The sequence below is a fragment of the Pollachius pollachius genome, assembly GCF_949987615.1.
Source record: "Pollachius pollachius genome assembly, chromosome: 2".
Classification (NCBI taxonomy): Eukaryota; Metazoa; Chordata; class Actinopteri; order Gadiformes; family Gadidae; genus Pollachius; species Pollachius pollachius.
In genome coordinates this window covers 32,895,231-32,919,987 of record NC_136935.1, presented here as the reverse complement: position 1 = coordinate 32,919,987, position 24,757 = coordinate 32,895,231, and the positions used below count along the sequence as shown (strand labels likewise).

At 45.9% G+C, this 24,757-nt stretch overlaps 1 protein-coding gene across 1 annotated transcript in view; it reads right to left on the bottom strand.

The window, feature by feature from the left end:
• Positions 1–603: 603 nt before the first annotated feature.
• LOC307071321 (venom factor-like) overlaps positions 604–24,757 on the bottom strand; it is a gene marked incomplete at both ends in the record, with an annotated part of 35,172 nt that continues 11,018 nt past the window's right edge. The window contains 29 exons of the mRNA XM_079730307.1: positions 604–744; positions 876–937; positions 1,104–1,193; positions 1,919–2,024; positions 2,220–2,309; positions 3,171–3,258; positions 3,487–3,538; positions 4,086–4,173; positions 4,306–4,365; positions 5,450–5,605; positions 5,881–6,044; positions 6,654–6,807; positions 7,312–7,416; positions 7,952–8,111; positions 8,332–8,407; positions 8,493–8,696; positions 8,900–8,983; positions 9,112–9,172; positions 9,589–9,798; positions 11,338–11,477; positions 14,028–14,113; positions 14,417–14,585; positions 14,849–15,163; positions 16,417–16,485; positions 16,956–17,085; positions 20,877–21,032; positions 21,329–21,529; positions 21,974–22,186; positions 22,835–22,981. Coding sequence (XP_079586433.1) covers positions 604–744; positions 876–937; positions 1,104–1,193; positions 1,919–2,024; positions 2,220–2,309; positions 3,171–3,258; positions 3,487–3,538; positions 4,086–4,173; positions 4,306–4,365; positions 5,450–5,605; positions 5,881–6,044; positions 6,654–6,807; positions 7,312–7,416; positions 7,952–8,111; positions 8,332–8,407; positions 8,493–8,696; positions 8,900–8,983; positions 9,112–9,172; positions 9,589–9,798; positions 11,338–11,477; positions 14,028–14,113; positions 14,417–14,585; positions 14,849–15,163; positions 16,417–16,485; positions 16,956–17,085; positions 20,877–21,032; positions 21,329–21,529; positions 21,974–22,186; positions 22,835–22,981 — 3,777 coding nt within the window. The remainder of the gene's footprint in view (positions 745–875; positions 938–1,103; positions 1,194–1,918; positions 2,025–2,219; positions 2,310–3,170; positions 3,259–3,486; positions 3,539–4,085; positions 4,174–4,305; positions 4,366–5,449; positions 5,606–5,880; positions 6,045–6,653; positions 6,808–7,311; positions 7,417–7,951; positions 8,112–8,331; positions 8,408–8,492; positions 8,697–8,899; positions 8,984–9,111; positions 9,173–9,588; positions 9,799–11,337; positions 11,478–14,027; positions 14,114–14,416; positions 14,586–14,848; positions 15,164–16,416; positions 16,486–16,955; positions 17,086–20,876; positions 21,033–21,328; positions 21,530–21,973; positions 22,187–22,834; positions 22,982–24,757) is intronic.

Here is a 24,757-nt window from a genome sequence, read left to right as displayed (position 1 = left end):
TTGAAAATGAAATCAATTGGTCATGTTTGACGACTTGGACAACAATGGGAACACAGTCCAATATTGGCCTACTTTGTTGTAATTGTTTGATTTTTTTCCAGAGACAATGTCATATCTCCCTCTCGTTTGAAGGTGATTTTTCCTGTTGCTTCTTTCTTTATCGGTCCTCTTCAACAAAAGAAGGAAGCCCTCCAGAAAAGCATCTGGACTTAAGGCCAGTTACCACGAAGGAGGCAAGACACGGAAAACCACTTTGCTAACTCATCTTTAAGAAGGCACAGTAGAATTATCCTGAGGCGGATCTACCAAACCACACAACGATAGATAGCACATAGAATGAGGAAAAAGATACGGCCATTCTAGGTCATCCTGTAGATAACAAACACACACACACACACACACACACACACACACACACACACACAACAATTGTAAAAAAACTAAAGGATGCCTGTTACAAGCCTGGGGAGATCTTTATTACTTTCATGACATAAACAAATCTACATATATATAATATACACATGTAGTCTTATGTATTTATGAGTAACTAAAAAACCTTTTGACCAATGATAACCGATTCATAACACATTGTTGCAACCAAAGTCAGCATGTAGCGTGCTCATGATCCAACGTGGGTGTGCTGCTAGCCATGCACAGGGCCTGCACTACTGCTGGCACCCACTGACGGCCAGATCCCTGGCAGCCGCCTACAGGACGGTACACTTGGCCTGCAAGGCTGCATCGCTGGTGGAAGCAAGAGAACACAACAAAGCTTATGGTGCAACGTCATAGTGTACAGATTATTGTGATATCAGGTGGTAATGTTCCAGAGAATGACAATGTTATACTGTACCATAGTGCAAACCCTCGATTGCCTGCATCATCCCATTGTTGACGGGAAAGGTTTCACTGTCACTCTTTGAAACACAGCAGGGACCTAACCATTGCAAGTGTTTTTTTTGTAGTACACATACTTGATATTAAATAGGATGTAATATAGTAGTAGTATTTACAAGTAGTGCAGTACACAAAGTTACACGCAAAGAGTGCCAATGGTAGGTGGAAGAAAGGGGGGGGGGGGGGGAGGGGTGGTTAAGCCTCACCATGTGTGCAACGGCAGCCATCCCTCCTGCAGATCGGACTGAGGGCTTCCTTGTCCTCGGGGGGGCTGTATGTCCGGCTGCAACGGTGGTCTGCCAGCACAGGGTCAATCACAGTTGGCCTAGCAAAACTATGGCTTTGTTTCTACACTTCATCACACTGGTTAGCATACTACTTCGCAATACCTGTAATTCTAAGGTCAAGGCATACTTACCAAACGGGTTTATTTCTTTGAAATGATCGACTGTGACAGGATTAACTTTAATTTATATAATGTTTGAAATATCTTCTGTTGGCGTTGGGGGGCAATTCTCTCCAGTATACCTGATGTCAGTTATTATGTGACACGTCATGAATACTACCATGTATACAGGTAGTTCAGAGCTGTGTTCCACTGCGTGTGCGCCACAGTCAGGGCAATCATAACCTAAATAGGTTCTATGATAATAATACATCTCTAATAGATCTCTATATCATCTAGATCAGTGGTTCCCAATGTCCGTTGATCTTAGTGGCACCACGTTCGCAAAATAAATGAAAGTTGTGAGGTTAGGGTTAGTTACCGAAATTGTTCAAATGTATTTATATATCTGAGTTGTAGTTCACATGTATTTATCTACCTGGGTTGTAGTTCACATGTTTTTATTAACTTGGCTGGTAGTTAACATGTATATGTCTTCCTGGGTTGTAGTATTCCCCAATCTAGGTTGTATTTCACATGAATTCCCCCACCTTGGTTGTAGTACCCATCTTTTCCCTAACAGTTTTTTGGTTCACATGTATTTCCCCTACCTCAGTTGCAATTGCAATCCTTTACCTGGGTTGTAGTACTGGTAGACTGTCACAGAGGAGGGCTGGAGGAGCCCCACCTTGAAGTTCTGCTGAAGCCTGAATATGAGGATCTCTGGTTCCCTGTGGGAGACCTGAGGAGGCCATGGAGGGGACGGAGGGCATTGGAGGACAGGGTATATCATTTAAATGCAATTCAGCGGAAGAAGAGCCCTGGTTATTCAGTATATAAGAGTAATTGCATTGTAGAGCATGGACTTAGTAGCACATTGATCGTATAGTCAAGTGTAAGAACATTAAATCTAATGACAGCTATGTGGCGCTCTCACCTTGAAGAGGTGGATGATGAGAGAGCCTCTATCGCTCAGGTTGTCCACCACCTGGAAGTTATTGATGTAGCGGTCCACCGAGTTGCTGAGCTGGAATTAAACACAAATAGAAACATCAGGGCTGGAATGGTCAGTTGGATATGCGTTGAGATACGCCGCCTGGATGAGGATTTTACTTTGTTTTGCGACCGTGTGTACCGAATGTATGAGCTCTGCGTTCACAAACAGACAAATTGTTGATGTTGTTCAGTCCTTCTGGCTTTAGTGCAATCAAGTTTTATATTATTTTACATTTGCTGATATTTGTTCATGACAGATACCTTTTTAGACATTTTTATGAACTATATTTAGGACACTTAACCCTTGGGGTTAACAACATATTCCTTTAAGTGTCTGTAAGGGTATCAGTCTGCAGTTTGCTCCAGGTGGAGGAAGGGACTCTGCTCACTCTAGTGTCCTGGCCCAGGCCCTAACCTGGCTCTTGTACCAACATGGCCCCCCAATCGTCTCCTGGTCTTCTAATTGGATAGCTTCATTCCGCACCTCTGCAATGTGAGAGCCAGTGTGTACGTTGAGTGTAGGTAGGAGATGCACACAGGTAGGAGATGATGTGTGTATCCCCCCCCCCCTCACCCACTATACACAAACACTATATGTGAAGCACTTTGAGTGCCAATTTGGTGGTAACTACGTGTATTTTACCCTTCATTTTATCTCATGTAATTATCATTTGATCTGCATCTTACCGTTTATTACCGTGAAGCATTTGCCATGAATGTAACAAATGTATACGATAGAGGTTACATGCAGGTAGAATCAGCATTCCATGAAGTAAAAAGTAGGTACAATTCACATAATTACCACCAAAAACAGGGCGTAAACTGTCAGGTTACCAACTCTTATTAGTATGGAGGTTCCCTAGGACCATCGCCCATCTTCCCTGTGCATTACCATCTCCAGGTCAGAGTTGTCTGGGGTGAAGCCTGTGGGCAGGCTGATGTCCAGGACCACCATTCTGACGTCTCTGGGTGCCAGTGCCCTGGGGACACGGGTTAGTGGATTGAAGCAGGGTCATATATAAATGTTGAATATAAACAAGGTTAAGAAAGCAGCTATACATTAAAGGGGAGTAGTCGTAGTAGAAGTAGCAGTAGTAGCAGCAGCAGAAATAGCAGCAGTAGCAATAGTAGTAGTAGCAGTAGTTGTACTAGTAGGTGTAGTAGTAGTTGTAGGTGTAGTAGTATTTTACTAATAGCATTTGTGGTACCTTACGCGGATGGTGATCTGGTAAGACTTTATAACATCCGCTGGAGGCTTCTCTATAAAGGAAGGAAAACACATCTTATGTTCTTGCTCGACCTGTGACCTTTGACCTTGATTCCCATAACCCAGTAGCCCCTGACACAGACAGCAGTTTGTAGTTGAGGTTCCAGTGATATGGCCCGGCATGTTATTATGTATTAAACGACTTAACGACATCCATAGTAAAACAGAGGATATGAATAGACATATGTTTAATATTTGTCATTACATTCTATTTGTTAAACCTTACTCTACTTTGATTTCTTTTCTAACCTTAACAGAGCAATTGTGAAAACTTCAGAACCAAGTTAACGTTTGTTCTGGAAATTGAAATGACCATAAAATTGTCTTAACATATAAATGAACGTCGAATGAAGATGAAGAAATCCCATTTTACTCAAGACTAGGTTCAGTTCAACAAACCACCCCTTACAATGCTGGGATACTTTGATGGGCTTTGATGTATCTGTCATAGACCATAGATAGTGGTCATACCCGTATCGGCGTACCGCGTCATAGCTGATTAAAGACATCTCTAGCATTCAGGGTGAAGAGCAGACCCACCGCTGGATTCTTCTATAGCCACCTCCAGCTCAAAGTGTCGACACAGGCTCTCCTCCACTTCATGGAGTTGGTTGTAGAACGTCACCACCTGGGGTCAAAGTGCACCGATTTAGGTGAGTCTTAACGAGCACAAGGTCAAATATAAGAAATGGTGACATCTAGGCTGTATCAACAATAACGTGATGCAGCAATTGAAGTTTCCTTCCAAGAAGATGGCTACCTCCAGGATTCCCTGCCCATTCCCCTGCGCCTCCACGTCAAACTCCTGGTCCAGGGGTGCCTGGCAACACAGCAGAGATAAAGAACATGAGACTATACTAAACCCTTACTATTAGTATACTTAACCATCACTATTACTGTAATTAACTATTCTATTACTATTACTGTCCATTACTATACACTTACTATTACTGTGCCTTACTAATGCTATACTCCTATTGTTGCTATACTCTTACTATTGCTATTGCTGAACTTTACTATTACTATACTGTTACTATTGCTGAAATGTACTATTACTATACACTTACTATTACTTTACTCTTACTTTTACTCCACTGTTCTTATAACGACACTATTACTGTGCTTCATTATTACTATAATCTTAATATTACTACTCTTACTATTACTGGACTCTCTGGCCTCCAACTCAAACTCCCAGTCAAGTGGTGCCTAGCAACACCGCAGTGATGAGAATACTATAGAATACACAGTCTTAAGTAGTCTACTTGTGTACATGTTTTACAGGCGCTTCTGTTGAAGTCTGCGATAGTTTCCACCAATTGACACACATGGAAAGTCAACCATGTTAGGGTTAGTTCAAGTTCAGTACAGTTGAACCTGTACTGTCTACAGTCTATGTGTATTTTACAGGTGCAGTTCTTTACTGCTTTACTATTATAGAGCTACACTAAAGAAAACACAATTTAAATCAATTCTGAACGTTTTGGAACGTGAGCTGATCTAGTTTAATTGCTGTTTTGTTAGTCTATTGTTTAGGGGAAGGAACTTTAGAATTGGCCTGTTGTGTAGAAACATTGACCAAACGATGGCTCTATAGAGAGCAGTGCTGCTGCTATGCTCCTGGGCGGGTATACACCGCTAGAGACAGGACTCATACCACTGATCACGTCCGTAGTTCCCTGTGTCAGATCACTGTTATTCTCAGCGTGAATATCTGTTGAATATACAACATCTTTCCCTACTTAAAGTTAGGCTAGGCATCTTTATGTAGTTTGCCATTCCAAATTGCCTACACACCCACCTTAAAAAACAAAACAATCACGTCAAAACATACTTTAAGTTTTAGTTGGCATCTCATGGTGCGCCTGCTAGAGCTACAGGACCGTCTCCAGCCAGAGCCTCACCCTGGAAGAGTGCTCCACATTGGAGTTCTTGGAATCAAAGCGGTAGTGCAGGTCGATCTGGCCTGGGACCTTGACGTCCACCTGCAGGCTGACGTCCCGGTCAACGGCCCGTTTGAGGAGGTACTCTGAGAGGGCCTGCAGAACCACCATGGTGGGCTTTGGGGGGGGGGGGGGGGGGAGAACAGACCCGAGGGAGAGAGGACATGGATAGGCAGTGAGTTTCAGCCGCGCTCTTGTTTTGTAGTGCTCTGGCGACTTGGGAAGCATTTTCTTCGTGGGGTAAAATAAGCGACACGTTCTCATGAAAATGTTAAACCAATGGGAATGGGAATTAACAAAGTGGAAACCAGATTGGTTCGCTATGCGACCCAACAGGAAGTGGTACTGAACATATATAGCGTATCGGGTCCTAGGGTGGGGGCGGAGCTTACCTGTGTGGACCCGTAGCCCCCGCCCCTCCGCCGCTGGCTGTTGAGCCAGCTGAAGGGCATGACAGCCTCATCCAAGAGGCCGCCCTCAAGCAGGGCCAGCAGGCCGTAGCCGGTGGCCTCCAGCGAGAAGAGAGGACTCTCACTGTCAGCCCAGTAGCTCCCCTCTGGAGGGGGGAGAGAGACATCAGACAGAGACAGAGAGAGAGACATTAAAGCGAGAGACAGAGAGAGAGAGAGATGTTGGAACGAGAGAGAGAGAGGCATTAGAGTGAGAGATTGAGAGAGAGAAAGACATTAGGGCGAGAGAGAGACATTAGAACACGAGAGAGAGATTAGAGCGCGAGAGAGACACGTTAGAGCAAGAGAGTGAGACATTAGAGCGTGAGAGAGAGAGACATTAGAGCGAGAGAGAGAGATTAGAGCGAGAGAGAGACATTAGACCGTGACAGTGAGACATTAGAGCGCGAGAGAAAAATACATCAGAGCGAGAGAGAGAGAGAGACATTAGAGCAGGAGAGAGAGAGAGACATTAAAATGAGAGTGCGCGCAAGAGGGAGAGAGAGAGAGACATTAGAGCCAGAGAGAGAGAGAGAGAGAGCCAGAGAGAGAGAGAGACATTCGAGCAAGAGAGAGAGAGACACTGGAGCCAGAGTGAGAGAGAGAGAGAGAAATTAGAGCAAAAGTGAGAGAGCGAGAGAGAGCGAGAGAGAGCGAGAGAGAGAGAGAGAGAGAGAGAGAGAGAGACGTTAGTGCGAGAGTGAGAGTAAGAGCACCTGAAACAGCGTTGAGGAGGGGAGGAATGGGGTTGTAGCTCGGGTCTTTCCCCAGCAGCGTCAGGGCGTAGGCGCAGATGGCCACGGTGTAGGGCCTCTTCAGAGGACTGGACAGCTCCCTCTTCAGGTAGTTAGCTGCGCTGTGGATGGCGGACTGCAGACAGCAGACTGGTATTAGCACCTCAACCCATGCAAGTATCTCTACATCGTCTACTGACACACCTGCTACGATGAGATAGTCATGTATTATCCTGAAAGAGGAGAGACGCAGTGCACAAGACCAAACACAACACATGGGGGCCAACACAACTCAACACAAGCCTCCTGAAGACACACAGGCACATTAAAGAGAGTTCCAGGCTGATTGGTTAACTGGAGTGATTGTGTGCAAGGATGGCTGAAGGAAGTATTAGTTGTAACCATGTGTGTGTGTGTGTGTGTCTTGTGTGTCTGTGTGTGTGTGTTTACATGTACCAGTGTATCTGTGTCTGCCAACCGGTACTAATATTCGATAGCTGTATGTATTAGAGCTTGCAGTAAAAGTGACTGGTATATGTGGTAGATAAAAAACGAAATTGTTTGTCACATGATGATAACGACCAAACAGCAGCCAGGTCGTCCATGGACCAATGGGTTACCATGCCGACCGGGCCCTCACCTCAGAGATCCCGCTGCAATTGATGCTGGCCTTCCTCGCCTGGGCGAGGGCGATGACCACGAAGGCTGTCAGTGTGGCCTTGGCCTCACTGCCTCGGAGACCACCCTAGTAACGAATGATGGGGGAGGAAGAGGCTTAGACCGTGAATTTGATTTTACGAACACACACATGCACGCACACACTTTGTCTTGTAAGTTTCTTGTAAAAAGAGAAGTAGAAATACAAAAGAAACAGAGACACAGCAAGACCATAAATACAAGCCCCAATTCGTGTATGTGTATGTGTGTACCATCATGGTGGCAATGTAGGCAGTGTGTGTGTGTGTGTGTGTGTGTGTACTGTCATGGTGGTGCTGTAGACAGTGTTTGTGTGTGTGTGTGTTTGTGTGTGTGTGTGTGTGTGTGTGTGTACTGTCATGGTGGTGCTGTAGACAGTGTGTGTGTGTGTGTGTGTACCGTCATGGTGGTGCTGTAGACAATGTGTGTGTGTGTGTGTGTGTGTGTTTGTGTGTGTGTGTGTTTGTACTGTCATAGTGGTGCTGTAGACAGTGTGTGTGTGTGTGTGCGTGCGTGCGTGCGTGTGTCGAGTGTGTGTGTGTACTGTCATGGTGGTGCTGTAGACAGTGTGTGTGTGTGTGTACCGTAATGGTGGTGGTGTAAACCGGGTTATCCTCCTTGAAACTTCCGTCGTGCTCCTGCTTTTCCTTGAGCAGGTAGAGCATTGCTCCACACACCTGCTGCTGCTCCACCCTCACCAGGGAGTAGGCCATGGAGAACACCTTCACTACAAACGCTGTGATCCTGGGACATTCAGGGAGCAGGGATATAATGCAGTGTTCCCCAACATGTGGGTCGGGGCCCCACTAGGGCTGGCCAGATGTGCAAATATGGTCGTGGGAGAGTGCTGATATACAAGTTGAGTCATTTAGCTCTTGAAAAGGAACTGAGCAGTGGGCTGTTGTTTAAAGCTGAAGCTGGTTGCAGGATGAAGAGAGGAGTGAATGTATTGTTAATAACGCACCATGTACTAGGACCTTCCTTCCTGTAGGGGGGGTAAGAGCCGTCACTTTTACGATAAGCCAGCTGTTTCTCATAGCCTGGAAAGACACAAAGTCATCCTTCATCAAAATAAGAGGGAAATACTTTCTATCTCTCAATCCATCCAGTGACCACCGACCCTACCTTTGGTAATGTAGTCGATTGCCTCCACCCTGCGCTGCACGCCCACGCTCTTCCAGCCGTGGGTGGAGTCCAGGTAGACGGTGGCGATGAGGGGCAGGGTGATGCCGGCCAGGTTCTGCTCCACACAGCCCCCAGGCATGCGGATCAGGGAGGCCAGGGAGTCGTCGCTGATGGAGTTATCGATGCTGTCGGCAAGCACGTTGCCTGGAGGTGGAGGGGTTTCAGCATGGGGTGGATGAGAAAATTAGGGCAGGAGTCGAGTGAAGAAATGGAACACGGCAATGAGACGGACTCCACAACAGATCGGAGCAAAACCCACAAGATGGGGATGAAAACGTTCATGAAAAAGGATGAAACAAAAGTCAATGTTATTAGGTGCTTGGTGATGTTTGGGGGGGGGGGCTGACCTCTGATGTTAATTAAGGTCAGAGGAAGGGAGTTGGGAACCATGGACTCCAGCTCCACCTTGCCCAGATGTATGTTCTGGGTTCCTGTTGAGAAGAAACAGCAGTGAAGCCACTTATTATTATCATTAGTTATATGGTGGTCAACATTCTCCTTTATATGCTAGCATTGCTGTTTAAGAGGCTAGTGGAAAACAGTGTCTGAATTAGCTTACCTCCGTGAGCAGAAGGGTCCAACACAAAACTGCGGACAAGTGTCTTCTGCACTCCCTCCAGCTGTGGAAAGGAATGGCTTTGTTTTGTAATTATGAACATTAGATAATTAACATTATAGTCATTAGAACAAGATCTACAAAGACAAAGGTATCCTCTTTTCACCAGTACCTATAGAGAGCCTAAGTCCCTCCCCTTCCTGTCCACCACCATGGGGCCTTATTTCGCAATAATATGTATGGTAGACAACAGCGAGACACAAAATCTTTTTTTTATCTAGTAAGATACATGTTATTTGGCACGGAAAGTGTCTGAGACACGTCACTTACACCACTTTTGGGTGTGCATCCTTTCTAATTACCTATATCCACAGTCATATACTACATGTGCAGGAAGCAGTAAACAGGACACACTAAGTTTGACACTTGAAACAAACACAACTTGAACCTTGAAAAAGTCTGTAACAGGAAGTGACTGACCACCACCCGAAGTATCTTCTCAACGCGGTCTCCGCCCATCATGTCCTGTCCCAACACCATCACCTGCACAGGAAGCTTTCCCACCACCAGGGGCACTAGCGTGTAGGGCACCACCACTGTCCCGCCTGCCGGCAGATCAACTTCCTGTGTGTGTCGCTCACTGAAGGCAACGCTGCATATGCCCTCTGTCACCATCAAGACCACCCTCACCTGTGACGGAGAGGTCGGGGGACTTAGGATTCTGAAGATGTCAACTTTAAGCCCCATTCACACATAGTTTCCGGTAAATGACTGGGATAACATTGCAGGCGCCACTAGTGATTTAAACACACATCTAGCAGATGGCGATAATGCAACATTGAAGATGCCAGCCGACATACAATTTGTGGGCTTTATTATCTGATGTTATCATCAGATCACCCAGTAGCGTCTCATTAAGATAGACATCCAAAAACACATCAGTGTATCATTGCTGTGTGTTCACATCAAAAGAGAAGCAAATATTAGCCCCGAGTTTGCTATTGCGAGCAAGTGTCTTGAAGAATATTGAAGGAGGAAGGGCTCTCTTGTGAACGCCAACGTTTCTTTCCGCCAATTCATTCTCAGCCATGGCCAAGATAACCACTATTGCGAGTCTTTACTTGGTGGAAGTAGAAGTAATGTCGTATAACCAAACGCCGTTGTTTATGGGTTCATAATATCCCCCGGAGGCGCACACAGATTTTGGCCGTGATATTATACGTTATATTTTATAATAAAAATATTATAAAGGCCTGGGAGTCCGCCAATGCCTATAAACGTTCTCCTCCATGTTGGCACTCAATCTGGAATTCAGGGAGTGAACACCGATATGCTATCCCGATAAAGCAGAACTTTGTGTTTGCGCGAGTAAAATCACAGGAAATCCACATGAATGAGATTTTTGCGCCGCGCCATTCATCAAATTACTCAGGCTTTTCTAGCGGAAAATTCGCCTCTATTTGCATCTTTGCATTAACTTAGTAGGAATTAGCGCCATGCCCTTATTTTTGGTGTGAACGCACCTTTAGACTGAATATGTAAAATGAGCTTCAATGTGCTTTGTCAAAATAAAACAGTTGTGGGATATAGTTTTCATTAAAGAACAGAAGGATAGACCACGAAAAAAATAGGGAAATATGAGTGCAGTGTCGTTTTAACATCTTCTGTGATGTTATCGTGTTCTGCGTTTTGCTATCGTGTTTTGTGTTACTGTTCTGTGTTAAATGTTTATGATCTATTAAAAAAAATAATAATAATGAATCGATAAATATGTGCTTTGTGCTTTGTCATAAGATCTTGTATTGGACTGTATCTGTACTGTATTTTAGCATGTTATGCACTGTTGATGTGTTCATTGCTGTTCTGGTGGTGTTAGCGTTTTTTAATGTTAGCATTCTTTGAGGTATTAGCCTGTTCTGTGCTGAGAGCATGGTAATGTGGTGCTAGCGTGTTCTGTGGTGTTAGTGTTTTCTGAGGTGTTAGTGTGTTCTGAGGTGTTAGCATGTTCTTTTATCTTAGCATGTTGTTGTGGTATAAGCCTGTTCTGTGGGTTTTTAGATGTTTGTGTTCTCTTGTGTGATTCAAGCGTGTTCTGGTATATGACTGTTTCTTAAGGTGTAAAGCAAACTTGTTATAAGTTTTGTATGTCAGCGGGATCTGAGCTGCTATCATGTTGTACAGCGTTGTTTTCTTGCTGTGTACTGTAAGGGGGTTCTACAGAGTCCTTACGTGTAATCTATGTTGTCCATAGTTACGGAGCACGGCTTTGATCTGGATCTGCTCATGGCGGGCCACAGAGTAAGGCAGCTTCAAGTCCACAAATAACTCCTTCCAGGCTTTCACGTTGTAAGGCTTGGCCACACAGAAGCCTGAGGATCAAATTACGCTAGTGAGTGAGTGAGTTAGTGAGTGATAGATAGATATTTAGATATAAACCACTGTTTTTTTAAATTTGTGTGAATAAAAACAAGAAAGAAACAAGAAAAAATAGTGGATGAGAGAATTAGTGGGTGTATGAATGGGTGAGTAATGGAGCTACTCGTCTTGAAGCAGCTCAGGCCTATGGTCAGGCCGTACCTGGATCCCCTCCAGTTCGCCTACCAGCCCCGGATTTGAGTTGCGGATGCCATCATCTACCTGCTGAACCGCGTCTATGCCCACCTGGACAAGCCAGGGAGCACTGTGAGGGTCACGTTCTTGGACTTCTCCAGTGCTTTCAATACCATCAGGCCTGCTCTACTGGTTGACAAGGTGACGGCGATGCTGGTGGATCCCCCCTTGTGTCCTGGATTGTGGATTACCTCACTGGCCGACCACAGTACGTGCGCTTGCGGCACTGTGTGTCGGATGCGGTGGTCAGCAACACCGGGGCCCCCCAAGGGACTGTCCTCTCTCCTTTCCTCTACACCCTTTACACCACGGACTTCAGCTACCAGACAGAGTCTTGCCATCTTCAGAAGTTCTCTGATGACTCTGCTGTCGTTGGTTGTATCGGTAAGGGTGAGGAGGCTGAATACAGGGCTGTGGTGGACAACTTTGTCACATGGTGTGAGCAGAACCACCCGCAGCTCAACACAACTAAAACCAAAGAGCTGGTGGTGGATCTGAGGAGATCCAAGAAGACACCAATGACCCCAGTTTCCATCCTGGGTCATAACGTGGACATTGTTGGACACTACAAATATCTGGGGGTGTTCATCGATAACAAACTGGACTGGACTAAGAACACTGAAGTCCTTTACAAGAAGGGACAGAGCCGCCTCTATTTTCTGAGGAGGCGCCGCTCTTTTAACATCTGCCGGACTATGCTGAGGATGTTTTATGAGTCTGTGGTGGCTAGTGCTATTCTGTTTGCTGTTGTGTGCTGGGGCAGCAGACTGAGAGTAGCCGATGCCAACAGACTCAACGAGCTGATCAGGAAGGCCAGTGACGTTGTGGGGGTGGAGCTGGACACTTTGACAGCAGTGTCTGACAGGAGGATGCTGTCCAAGTTGCGGGCGATCCTGCATTATGGCTCTCACCCTCTCCACAATGCTCTGGTCAAACAGAGGAGCTCCTTCAGTGAGAGGCTCATTGCTCCTAAGTGCACCACTGAGCGCCACAGGAAGTCATTCCTGCCTGTGGCCATTAAACTCTATAACTCCTCCCTCCGATAATCTGACAAATGACTATTTAAAATAAACAAGCTATAATTTATTTATTCATTCACTCTTCATTTTCATTGCTATTTGCACATAAAACAGAATGTAAATATTGTATTGTAAATTTGTGAATATAACCCACTAAGAGATGTCCACTTTCACTTCGAGATGTCTACTTCTTACTTTATTCTTACTTTTATTTTATTGTATTTTATTTATAATTTTCTATTTTATAATCTTATCTTCTATGCTTGTAATTTCTATTTGTACGGAGCACCTGGAATGAAACAATTTCCCCTCTGGGGTCAATAAAGTTTTCTGATTCTGATTCTGAAGGGACTTACTAAATTAGTGACTGATTGACTTACTTGCTGTCTGAGATATTTTCTGAGTCAGGTATAAAATGATTTAAAGGGGACATCTCATACCACCAGGTGTGAGTGTGATTAGCCATTACAAGCAGGTTTGAAAATGTGCAGCATTGTGACATCACAGGTTGGCGTGTCCATCTTTCTGTCACACATCTAGATGGACATGCCCACCTGTGATGTCACAATGCTGCACATTTTGAAAACGGCTTGTAATGGCTAATCACACTCACACCTGGTGGTATGATATGTCCCCTTTAAGCTATCTGAAACAGAGCATATTATTAATGCTGTTCATATTATTTACTATTTCTGGTTTCTTTATTTTTATGCTTAATCTGTATTTACTGGACCATCCCACTATTTCTGTATGCGCCAACTGATACCAGATGATGCAAGATTGGAAGATTCTGGAAGAATCACATAAAGTCTAGGAATTCCCCACCAAAAAATCCCAGTTTCACCAATCTCAGTCACAAACAGGACATTGAGGTGATCTGTCCCAGAGTGAGACTGTCTGCTTGTATGAAATAGGTCAATAGGGCATTAAACGCACGTGTTGTTTACATTCCAAAGAGCTTGCTTTCCTTGGCTCTGTTTGGACCAAGCTTTAAGCCTGAAACTAATGGGTCAGTGCCTTTGAACCATGAGTCCATAACTGGTTCTCTCTCTCTCTCTCTCTCTCCTCCCGCTCTCATTACCTCTCTTTAACAATCTCTACCTCTCTCTCACAGTCTACCTTTCTCTAAACCTCTCTCTCTCTCTACCTGTATCTTGGTATGAGTCTCTCTCTCTCCACTTCATAAACCTTTTCATTTTACATTGAATCTCTCTCTCTCTCTCTCTCTCTCTCTCTCTCTCTCTCTCTCTCTCTCTCTCTCTCTCTCTCTCTCTCTCTCTCTCTCCCTACCTGTATCTTGGGATGCGCTGATGGCCATGACGCTCCACTCTGTGATGCTGTCTGGGAGGGCGGTCGTCATGGTGATGGAGGACAGCCTGTATGTCACATGACACATCAGCATCCCAAACTAGCATCACACCACAGTGGCTTTCACTCCATAAGCGATTCACTGATTGATGCGTAGCTCACTAGTTTATTGGTGGTTGGTTGGTTAGTGAGTGTGTCTGTTGGATCGATGATTGACTGGTTGATGGGTCAGTTTGTTTATTAGTTGAATGTATTGTTAGGTGAATGCCTTATTGCTTCCATAAAAAGTCTATCTTTGTACAAAGGCGGCGGGTCTTTGTGCAAAGAGGCGGGGCTTGGAGGCAGGGCTTTGTACAAGGGGGTGGGCTTACCCGTCCTTTCCGTCCGGCGTGTCCGGGAGGCGGAAGTCCCGCCACAGCCATGACTCGTAGAACTTGGAGCGCAGGTACACGTCGTACTCCGCCATGTACTCTCCTTCCTCCTCATCATAGTCTTCCACCGTCCTCATCACCAACCAAGGAAGTTGAAACCTTGGCCGTCCTACATACAGAAAATCTAAGTCATTGCATTAATGAGTAGGATTCTTTAGGTAATGCATATAACCCATATATATATATATATATATATATATATATATATATATATATATATATATATATATATATATTTAAATATATTCATGCCTGTTTTGTTGTACATGCTAATAACATGCTAACCCATGTATAATCGCCTTGGAGTTTACATCAATGTACCATTAATGCATCAGCGGATTAATTCTGTTCCGGGTAATCATGTAACCGTACCATGGTGTCTAACGCGATCAGGTAGAAAATCTATCAAGAATGGTTGGCCTAAGGTGGAAAATAGGGGGGTGGTGGTCAGAGGTGGCGGGGTGGTGGTCAGAGGTGGGTGGATGGTGGTCAGAGGCGGCGGGTTGGTGGGCCGGCTGGGGTCGAACGACTGGCCGTGCAGGTGGGCGCAGCAGTAGCGGAAGGCGCGTATGCATTCCCAGCCCTCGGTGATGTAGAGCGAGCGCCGCGTGCACGAGTACGGCATGGCCACGTCCCGCAGGCCGGCCTGGCAGCACCGCCGCTGGAGCTCCTCCTTGTACTGCGCCTCTGGAGCAACGGGAGCAGGCCTTCAGCACACCTTCACTGTTTGTCCACCCATTCGTACGTGACTCAATGTGTATAGCATGCATGTTCGGGATTAAACTTCCACACTTCCTTCTGTGTGCATGTCAATTTGTTCAGAAAATCCCCTTTTATCCTGGGATGTTTTGATTCTGATTCATATGAATAAGCAGTGGTATTGCACATTGGCCATGGATGTTGGGGTTTGAAACTCAGAACCTTTGGGTTCTGAGTAGCACAACCACTAAAATATACTGCTATCATGTTTCATTATAAGAATATTAATTTATTTATTCATAAAGTAACATATAATATTCACGTATTAGGTAACACTTTATAATAAGGTGCCATAATAAATAGCAAAAATGTAGAGCGAGCGCCGCGTGCACGAGTACGGCATGGCCACGCCCCGCAGGCCGGCCTGGCAGCACCGCCGCTGGAGCTCCTCCTTGTACTGCGCCTCTGGAGCAACGGGAGCAGGCCAAACTAGGCATTACCTAAACCTTTGTTAATGTTTGTTAATTGTTACTAAAATATCCATTTGGCACAAGTTAATAGTTTTTTCATCATTAATTAAATATTAGTTGTTTGCATAACCCTAACCCAACCCTAACACATGACCCTAACCCTAACACACGGCCCTAACCCTAACCATAACACACGGCCCTAACCCTAACACACGACCCTAACCCTAACCCTAACACATGGCCCTAACCCTAACACACGACCCTAACCCTAACCCTAACCCTAACCATAACACACAACCCTAACCCTAACACACGACCCTAACCCTAACCCTAACACACTGCCCTAACCCTAACACACGACCCTAACCCTAACCCTAACCATAACACATGGCCCTAACCCTAACACACGACCCTAACCCTAACCATAACACACGGCCCTAACCCTAACACACGACCCTAACCCTAACCATAACACACGATCCTAACCCTAACACACGACCCTAACCCTAACCAGCGACACCCTGTGGTCAGTGAAAAAAAACTATTAACTTGTGCCAATTGGTATTTTAGTAACAATTAACAAATATTAACAAAGGCTGACTAGTTTGCTATTTATTATGGCACCTTATTATAAAGTGTTACTATATATTATTTATATGATATATTATATATCATAACTTTATATTTAATATGAACATTTCTACTATTCATTCAATAAGCAGACAAACTCAGTCGTTGTGGTGCAGGATGGAGATGGGTATTATCCCTCACCCAGCTGGGCCTTGCGTTTCCACAGCTCAGCAGAGCGCCTCCTTCTGGCACTAGCAGGACACCCCAGCCCTGAGAGGACAAAACAATTAACACACATTAATGATTTCAAAAGAAGTGGCAAAATACTGTGGGAAATGGGGTTTGTACAATGAACACCTGAGTGAGAAACCTTATTCAAGGAAGCAACTAATAATATATATTGCATAGAATATATAAAATGACATGGCTTTTGACCAAACTTTTCGTAAACATTTATTTTCCAAAGTCCTCCCTTGTACCAATCCGTAGATTTGGCCCACCTGGTCTAGGCTAGAGGTGATTATGTAGGGGCTAGCCTTGGCTCACCTGGTCTGGACTAGAGGTGCTTATGTGGGGGCTATTCTTGGCTCACCTGGTCTGGACTAGAGAAGCTTATGTAGGGGCTAGCCTTGGCTCACCTGGTCTGGACTAGAGGGGCTAATCTTGGCTCACCTGGTCTGGACTAGAGTGGCTAGTCTTGGCCCACCTGGTCTGGACTAGAGGGGCAAGTTTTGGCTCACCTTGTCGTGGGCTGGTATTGGCTTTTGAGCTGGAGGAGAAGTGCAGCCCAGCATCTTTGAAGACCCCCATTCCGTCCTTCCCTCCACCTCGGGTACAGCCCATGTCCCCTTTCTCCACCGCACTCCACATCTGAGGTTAAAGTTCAAATTGGTGTTGTACATGTTGTTCACATTTACAATCTCGTTTAGAGGACTGGTAGTATCACACACACAACACCCAAACAAACACACACACACACTGTGGCAACCCGGTCCCAACCCCTCGCAAGTACTAACGGCTGCGGCCTGCTGCAATGCAATGGGAGGCGGGGCTTGACCGTCCAGCAGGTCAAGCCCCGCCCATCACACACGCTTGCCCCGCCCATGACACACGCGTCACATGCCAAGCTCTGCGTAGAAGTTCAGGGACAGTCGGGATTTCGGAAACTCAGGATGGAGGATATTGTGTTTTTGCAAGTATTAAATAGGTAGATTTCATCAAGGAGAAATGATGTCGGTGGGTGAAATTACGTTGCTACAATAAATGCATTAAATGAAAAACTTTATTCACATCTCTCGACTCGACTCGTGAACAATCACTATGTTTTCATTTGAAACGTCTGACATGCAGTGAAATGTCTCTAGTGGGATGTTTTGCACTAATTGTACAGGGTGTCCGCGCATCCTTAAAAAGTCTTAAATTTGTTACAAATGTCATATGCTGGTCTTAAATACTGTTGCTCAAGGTCTTAAATTTGTCGGGGCAGGACTATATATTTTTATTTTTCTCGTGGGACTTTTCAGGAAGGACATGTAGAGAGGCTTCTTTCTTGCTAGCTGCATATATAAACGATTATCTGCGTGCTTGCTAGCTAGTCTGCGACAATGGGTAGGTGCAAATTCAAGGACAGTTGGCTGGAAGACGTCCGTTTCCGGAGTTGGCTCGCGTCTATTGCCAACCCCCACCATCGCGTGTTTTAGGTCTTAAATTTCATTCAAGGTGGTATTAAAAAGGTCTTAAAAAGTCTTACATTTGACTTGCTGAAACCTTGCAGATACCCTGTTGCAATGATGTTAATTACAATATATTTGACTGGGTGAGGTGCACCATTTTCTGTATTTGTTCTTTCCCACTAAGCCTGTACAATAGGGGGCAAGCTATTCTGTAACTGTATGTTCATGATCAATAATACAGTTTCCTTTAAAGGAAACATTCATTGTGTGTTTTCTTCATATTGCATTGCAATAGCCTGTTTAAAGCGATCATATATGCAGCAAACAACTAATCAGCACTGATACTATATGCTAATAGATAAAGGAGTGACAATACCACAGTAAATGCTTTGAATTTTTCTTAAGATATAGCTGTGCAGTATTCTTAGGAAAAAAGGCATATGAGAGAAGGCTCATTACAACTAGAAGAAACATATGACTTTTATAGATATACTTTTAAAGACTTGAGACTTATAATAATATTAATGCTAATATGCCTTGTGTATCTTGAATCTAATGGTCACTTGGTCTTCTGTTTTTGTTCAGCATCCGACCCATTTCCGAGCCAGATGTGCTTCCCTGAGTAGAGTTGTGAATTTATCGGTGAGTGTGTCTTATCTCAAAACATTTTTCAAAGCTCTGACAATATTTGATTTTTTTCATCCTTCATGATACGAAGCCTGCAAGGCTAGTTCAGGCAGACGACTCATGCTGCGCCCATCGTGATGAACTGATCAGTCACATGCTCTCCTCATTCAAATAAGGCGTGCTATTTAAACCCCCCCCCAGCTTACCTGCTCATCCCAGGCTATGCTGCTGCTGCTTAGATCTTGCTGCTGCTGCTCCTATGGGGTTTTGGAAACCCACCTCCTACCTAGCATCCACCTGTGGGCTCTGTTTTTATGTTTCCCGATGGATGGGTCTGCAAAGCAGATCATTAAAGGAACGAATAACCAAGGCAGAGCCTGTCGCCAAACCTGCTGCAGCTATGCTCAAGGATGCCTGTGCTGTGCAACCATGCTCAAGAATATGCTACGGCAAATCGAGTAACATGTTATGCTTTCCTTTCAGGAGGGACAGAGATGACAGGACATGACCCTCTCTCATCATTCATGCTTCATTTATTTGTTTTCTACTGCTTATATTGGTCAGTTATATGTTGATATGTTTAACAGGCCAATAAATGAAAATAATTTTCTTGAGTCCTTGAGTCATTTTATCTGTAGTTAGATGCTGCAGATGATTTTTCAGTCTGTGGTGGCAAGATTGTCGTTTTCTTTTCTCATTCTGCTGGTGAGGTGGCATCAGACACAAGGATGCAAGGCAAAAAAACTGGGAAAACTACTTGGTGGTGGAGAGATGTACACTGAAGATGAGAGGCCATTCAGAACAACCACCAGGATCATCCACTTCATAACATCTTTATGGATCAAGAAAAAAGGCATTGAAATAACTTGGTCTGCATGAATGCTGCACCAATATTATATGTGTGTATACATATATATATATAGATGTATATATTTTTTTTTTTGCCTGACCTACTGAAACATTTCTTTTGGTAATGATTTGCATTATTTGCTATCACTGGCTTTTTCCAATCATCTATCATTATGATATTCCATGAAAAGGGTTGCACTTTTTTACTTAACCAGTCAACTGAGAACCACTGCCCTTGATTACCTGGACAAGTCCCAAAATACACTCCACATAAACGGGCACATACAGTAACAAAGGCAGTGACACATCAATACAGGTCATGATGCTGTATAGGTGAGAAGGGGTGAAAAAAAGTTTTTCAAGGTATGTTTTTTAGACTGATGCAGACCTACATCATTGGAAGATAGTAAAATTATAGAAAAATTATATAATGCTTTCTTTGATTGTTGTACAGTCTAATTTTTATAGCCTATATAATTGATGTAGCCTATAAAATAATCACTCACTTCTCTGCATTTTGCTGTTCTCGGGTTTCCGTTAATGACAAACAATGACAAACCTATCTATTAATAGCAAAAACACAATATGTCGCTGCAAAAGACATTGCAAAGACAGTTTTTATAGGGTAGTAGTAGGGGAAAATCCTCCCCAGGCGCTGTTTCTACTGAGTTTCCGAAATCCCGACTGTCCCTGAACTTCTACGCAGAGCTTGGCGTGTGACGCGTGTGTCATGGGCGGGGCTTGACCTGCTGGACGGTCAAGCCCCGCCTCCCGCTGCAGACGATTGTATTGCAGCAGGCCGCAGCCGTTACCCACTCACCCCTCGGGCCAGGCGGCCCAGGAGAGAGGTGGTGGATGGCGTATACCGCCGATATCCACCGGTCGGCACCAGAGAGCGTTCATTGTGCAACACTAATCAGTACAATGGAGAACACCTGCGGCGGGGAAAGCGAAAGACCAGGTACCATTAAAAGGCTGTATCATGCTTTCTTAGACAGGGGAGCTGGAAGCACGTGTGGACCAGGGAACCTCCATGACCCGATTTGGACGGGTTGACCAGTGGATGTAGCGGGCCTTCTCCCAGCGCTCACGAGGGAGCACGCGACCACCGACGACGTTGGCAGGCGAGGAGCGCACTGCCGGAACGGATCGCTAGATGGGAACGATATCCCACTTCCATGGAGGAGACCGGCCGTGCCGGAAAGACATTGACCCTGACTCTTCCGTGGCTCACGGAGCCACTGGTATTAATTTCGTTGTCCCCCCGTTGGGCACAGACCCACGCGGTGTCCGTTGACTTTTGAATAAATGCCTCCTTTGGCTTCAAATGGTCCTTGACGTGTGGTGATTACCGAGTAATATAGACATTCAGGGGGCTGGGTCTCCACAACACACACACACACACACACACACACACACACACACACACACACACACACACACACACACACACACACACACACACACACACTCTCACGACACACCTGACATGCACACACACCAGATTCTCACCTTACTCTGTGTGAGTCTCTTCTTGCTTAGCAGGAACACCGCATTGTCAACGGCGACTAAATTGACCTTGGCCCCCGGGTCACCTCTGACCTTGAATCTGAAGGTCTTACCGGGGAGGAGGTCTCGGTAGCGCCCGTCCTCAGGTCCCACATGCAGCTGGAGGAAAGATGCCCCGGATTACATCAGAACAGGAGGACCATGCTATCGTATACAGTGCTACAATGGACCTAGCAAATCAAGTCACTTCGGGCGTGTATTCGTGATTGCATATGTCTGTCTCTGTATAAGCTTGTGTGTATGTATGTGTTTGTGCGTCGGTATGTGTGTTTGTATTTGTATATGTCTGTCTATGTGCGTGTGTGTGTTTGGGTGTGTGTGTCTGTGTGTGTGTGTGTCATTGTGTCTGTATGTCTGTCTCTGTGCTTGATTGTGCACCAGCCGAGGAGACTCACCCCCCCCACACAGCTGTCGTCCAGGTCCACCCAGATGGAGTCAGAGACCACTTCCATGTGGCCGAGCCAGGGCAGGGTGTAGTAGGCCACCACCCTGAAGGAGGGCTTCATGTCCTGGGTGACCCTGAGTGTCACGGCCAGCTGCACCTGGTTCTCCACACGCAGACGCTTGGCCTGCAGGATCTTACCCTTACTGATCACCTGCAGGGATCCCACATCCGTTCGTTCATACATCCCAGATCTTAAACATCGACACATTCCCACACCGGGAGTCGAACCCGGTCTGCCTGGTTTGAAAGCAAACGACGCTACAAAATAAGATGAGGTACTATGTGTGATTGGGTGTTCTGTCTGTATCTGTGTGCGCATTCAGTGTGTGAGTGTGTGTCTGTGGGTGCCATGGGTCTGTTTTCTGTTTGTATGTGTTTGTGTGAGAGAGTGTGAGTGTGTGTTGGTGTGTGTTAGTGTGTTTGTCTCTGTGTTTATTTGTGTGTGTGTGTGTGTGTGTGTGACTGCATTGCGGTATATGTGTGTGTTTATTTGTTTGTGTGTGTGTGCGTGCGGTGTCTGTGTTTATTTGTTTGTGAGTGTGTAGAGGGTGTGTGTGTGTGTGTGTGTGTGCCTGCTGCACGGTGCATGTCTCACCAGGTAGGTGAGGTGCTTTATCAGCTGCAGTTGCATGCTGTCGGCCGGTCTGATGATGAGTAACAGCCTCAGCGTGTTCCCTGCGGTCATGCTGTCAGTGGCCGCCATGTACAGGAAGTTCTGCTGGCTGCTGTTGTAGGGCTCGTAGGGCAGCACCGTGGTCAGCTGTCGGGCCTGCTGCTCATACCTCAGACCCGGATCCGCCGTCTCAACCTAGTGGACGTATATGTATGTATATATAAACATATACATGCATATATATACACAAATATATGTTTTTATAAGGTCTTATCAGTACAAAAATTGTAAATGCAGTGCCTGCACCTAATAATACATTCATTATTGTAGTTTATTAGGATTAAGGATTATGCGATTAGAAAAGCATTCGATTGTGACTATAATGAATTGATTCAATAAATAGTACGGAGATATGATATTCAAAACTAGTCCTTAAGAGTCAAATAGACTTTGACTCTTAAGGACTCCAAAACAACATAAATATAATACATAAGTGGATCCCCGTATACCAAACTAAATGGGCCTGTACAGATAAAGAAAAGGCTACCCTCATCCAGAAGGGAGAGAAGGGATTTGTTTAGCCTGTGTAGCCTGTGAGGAGAGACACTAGCAAGACTCCAGGTCCAGCCCACCTCAGCGTCAAGCTGGGAGGAGCCTATTTTGCGTTGAAGAGTTCAATTATGTTCAACACCAACCTTTCTGCGATTCTCTGTGTTAACCAATTCCCTTCCAGTCAGATATTGATATTAATAAATCCTAAATAGGCCACTATGTTGCCAGACTCCAGCTCTGGAGCTGGTGCACACCTCATCATCGTGTGCATGGGGTGTCAGAGGAACTCACTGTGATGGTGTGAGTTCTAGATGTTCTGGGCATATTAACATTGACTCTTAAGGAGCCCGCGGCGCTAGTGGACAGCACACTGTCCACCAGATCCACTTTCACCAGGACATCGCTGGCCGGAGATCCGTCCTGGTAGTTGAGCTGGATCTACTCATCAGAGAGGGGATGTACAATTAATAAACAAGGCTTCTCTTGGTTGAACTGTGTTAAGCAGCTTCTAGTGTTTTATGAACCACAGATCTTGAAAGAACTTCCACCACATCTGAGGTCTGCCTCAACACTTGATATTTTAAAATGTTAGTCTCCACTGATATATTTATTATTGTCTTATTGTGGAAATTGCATGTGACTCGTTTATTTCGTTAGAGAAAAAACCGGAATCAAAACGTGCTGCAAGTAAATATATCCCGCAACGGGCTCCGCGTCATGAGATGCTCGTAATCCTAACACCGAGACAGTAAACGACATGCCTAACACAGTGTAAAGAACAACACATAACAAAATACTGCAGGTGAATTATGTTACACTCACTACACATGTCCCCCCAGAATTCACCATCAGAAGAAAACAAAAACAAAACAGTCATCGCGGGGGCGGGCGTATTAACCGGCCACAACGGCTGCGTCGTACAGGAGGTCGAGGAGCCCCAACTGCGGCAGGCGTCCCGCCATGACACGGGTATGAGGCCTGGAGTGTGGGAGTTCCGGGAGGGAGGGGAGCAGGGGGCAGGGGCAGAGCTGGAGGTCGTCCTTGTTGTGGGGGCTTAGCCAATTCAATGGGCCTGGCCACGACCAAGTGAGCTGGCTTGAGGCGGTCAATGGAGAGTCGCTCCGGCCTGCCGCCCATGTCCACCACAAAATGTTTGCCCCCCGTCTCCAAAACCCGGAACGGGCCCTCGTAGGGGGGGCGTAGCGGTCCCCTGTGGGCGTCGTGGCGAATGAAAACGTAGTCAGCCTTCCGAAGCCCGGTGGGGATGTGCGACTGAGGGAGGCCGTGACGGGAAGTGGGGACAGGTGCGAAAAGCCTTGCATTGTCCAGCAGCGTGGACCGCTGGAGAGTGGCAGACCAAGGAATGGTGGTGCCAGGGACGAAATCCCCTGGAACCCGCAGCGGCTGGCCATTAACAAGCTCTGCGGAGGAGGACTGTAGGTCTTCCTTTGGTGCAGTCCTGATGCCAAGCAGTACCCACGGGAGCTTGTCGACCCAGTTACTGTCTTTGAGGCTGGCACGAAGAGCAGCCTTCATCGACCTATGAAATCGCTCACAGAGTCCGTTAGCCTGTGGGTGATATGCGGTCGTGTGGTGGAGTTTCACTCCGAGGCTCTGTGCGACAGCGTTCCACAGCTCAGACGTAAACTGCGCGCCCCGGTCAGAGGATATGTCGGAAGGAGTGCCGGAACGGGCAACCCAGGTGCTGATAAATGCCCGTGTCATTTCGACGGATGCTAGCAACGTCAGTGGCACAGCCTCAGGCCAACGGGTGGTCCTGTCAACCATGGTCAACAGGTAGGTGAAACCGTGAGAGGAGGGCAGAGGGCCGACCAGATCCACGTTTACATGGTCAAACCGTCTCTCCGGCACCGGGAGCAACTCCAACGGGGCTTTAGTGTGGAGGTGCACTTTGGCCCGCTGGCACTCAAGACAGGTTTTAGCCCAGTCCCTAACGTCCTTCTTGAGGCCGTGCCAAACAAACTTAGCCGCAACCAATCTCTGTGACGCTTTCGAACCTGGGTGGGAAAGACCATGGATGGCATCAAAAACTTGTCGTCTCCATCCCGTGGGAATGATTGGGCGAGGACTGCCTGTGGAGACGTCACACAGAAGCGTGGTGCCGGCATCGCTAAAAACCACATCCTCTATTTTCAGCCCTGTTGTCGAGGTCCTCAGGAGTTGCACGTCTAGGTCTGTGGTCTGGTCCGCTGC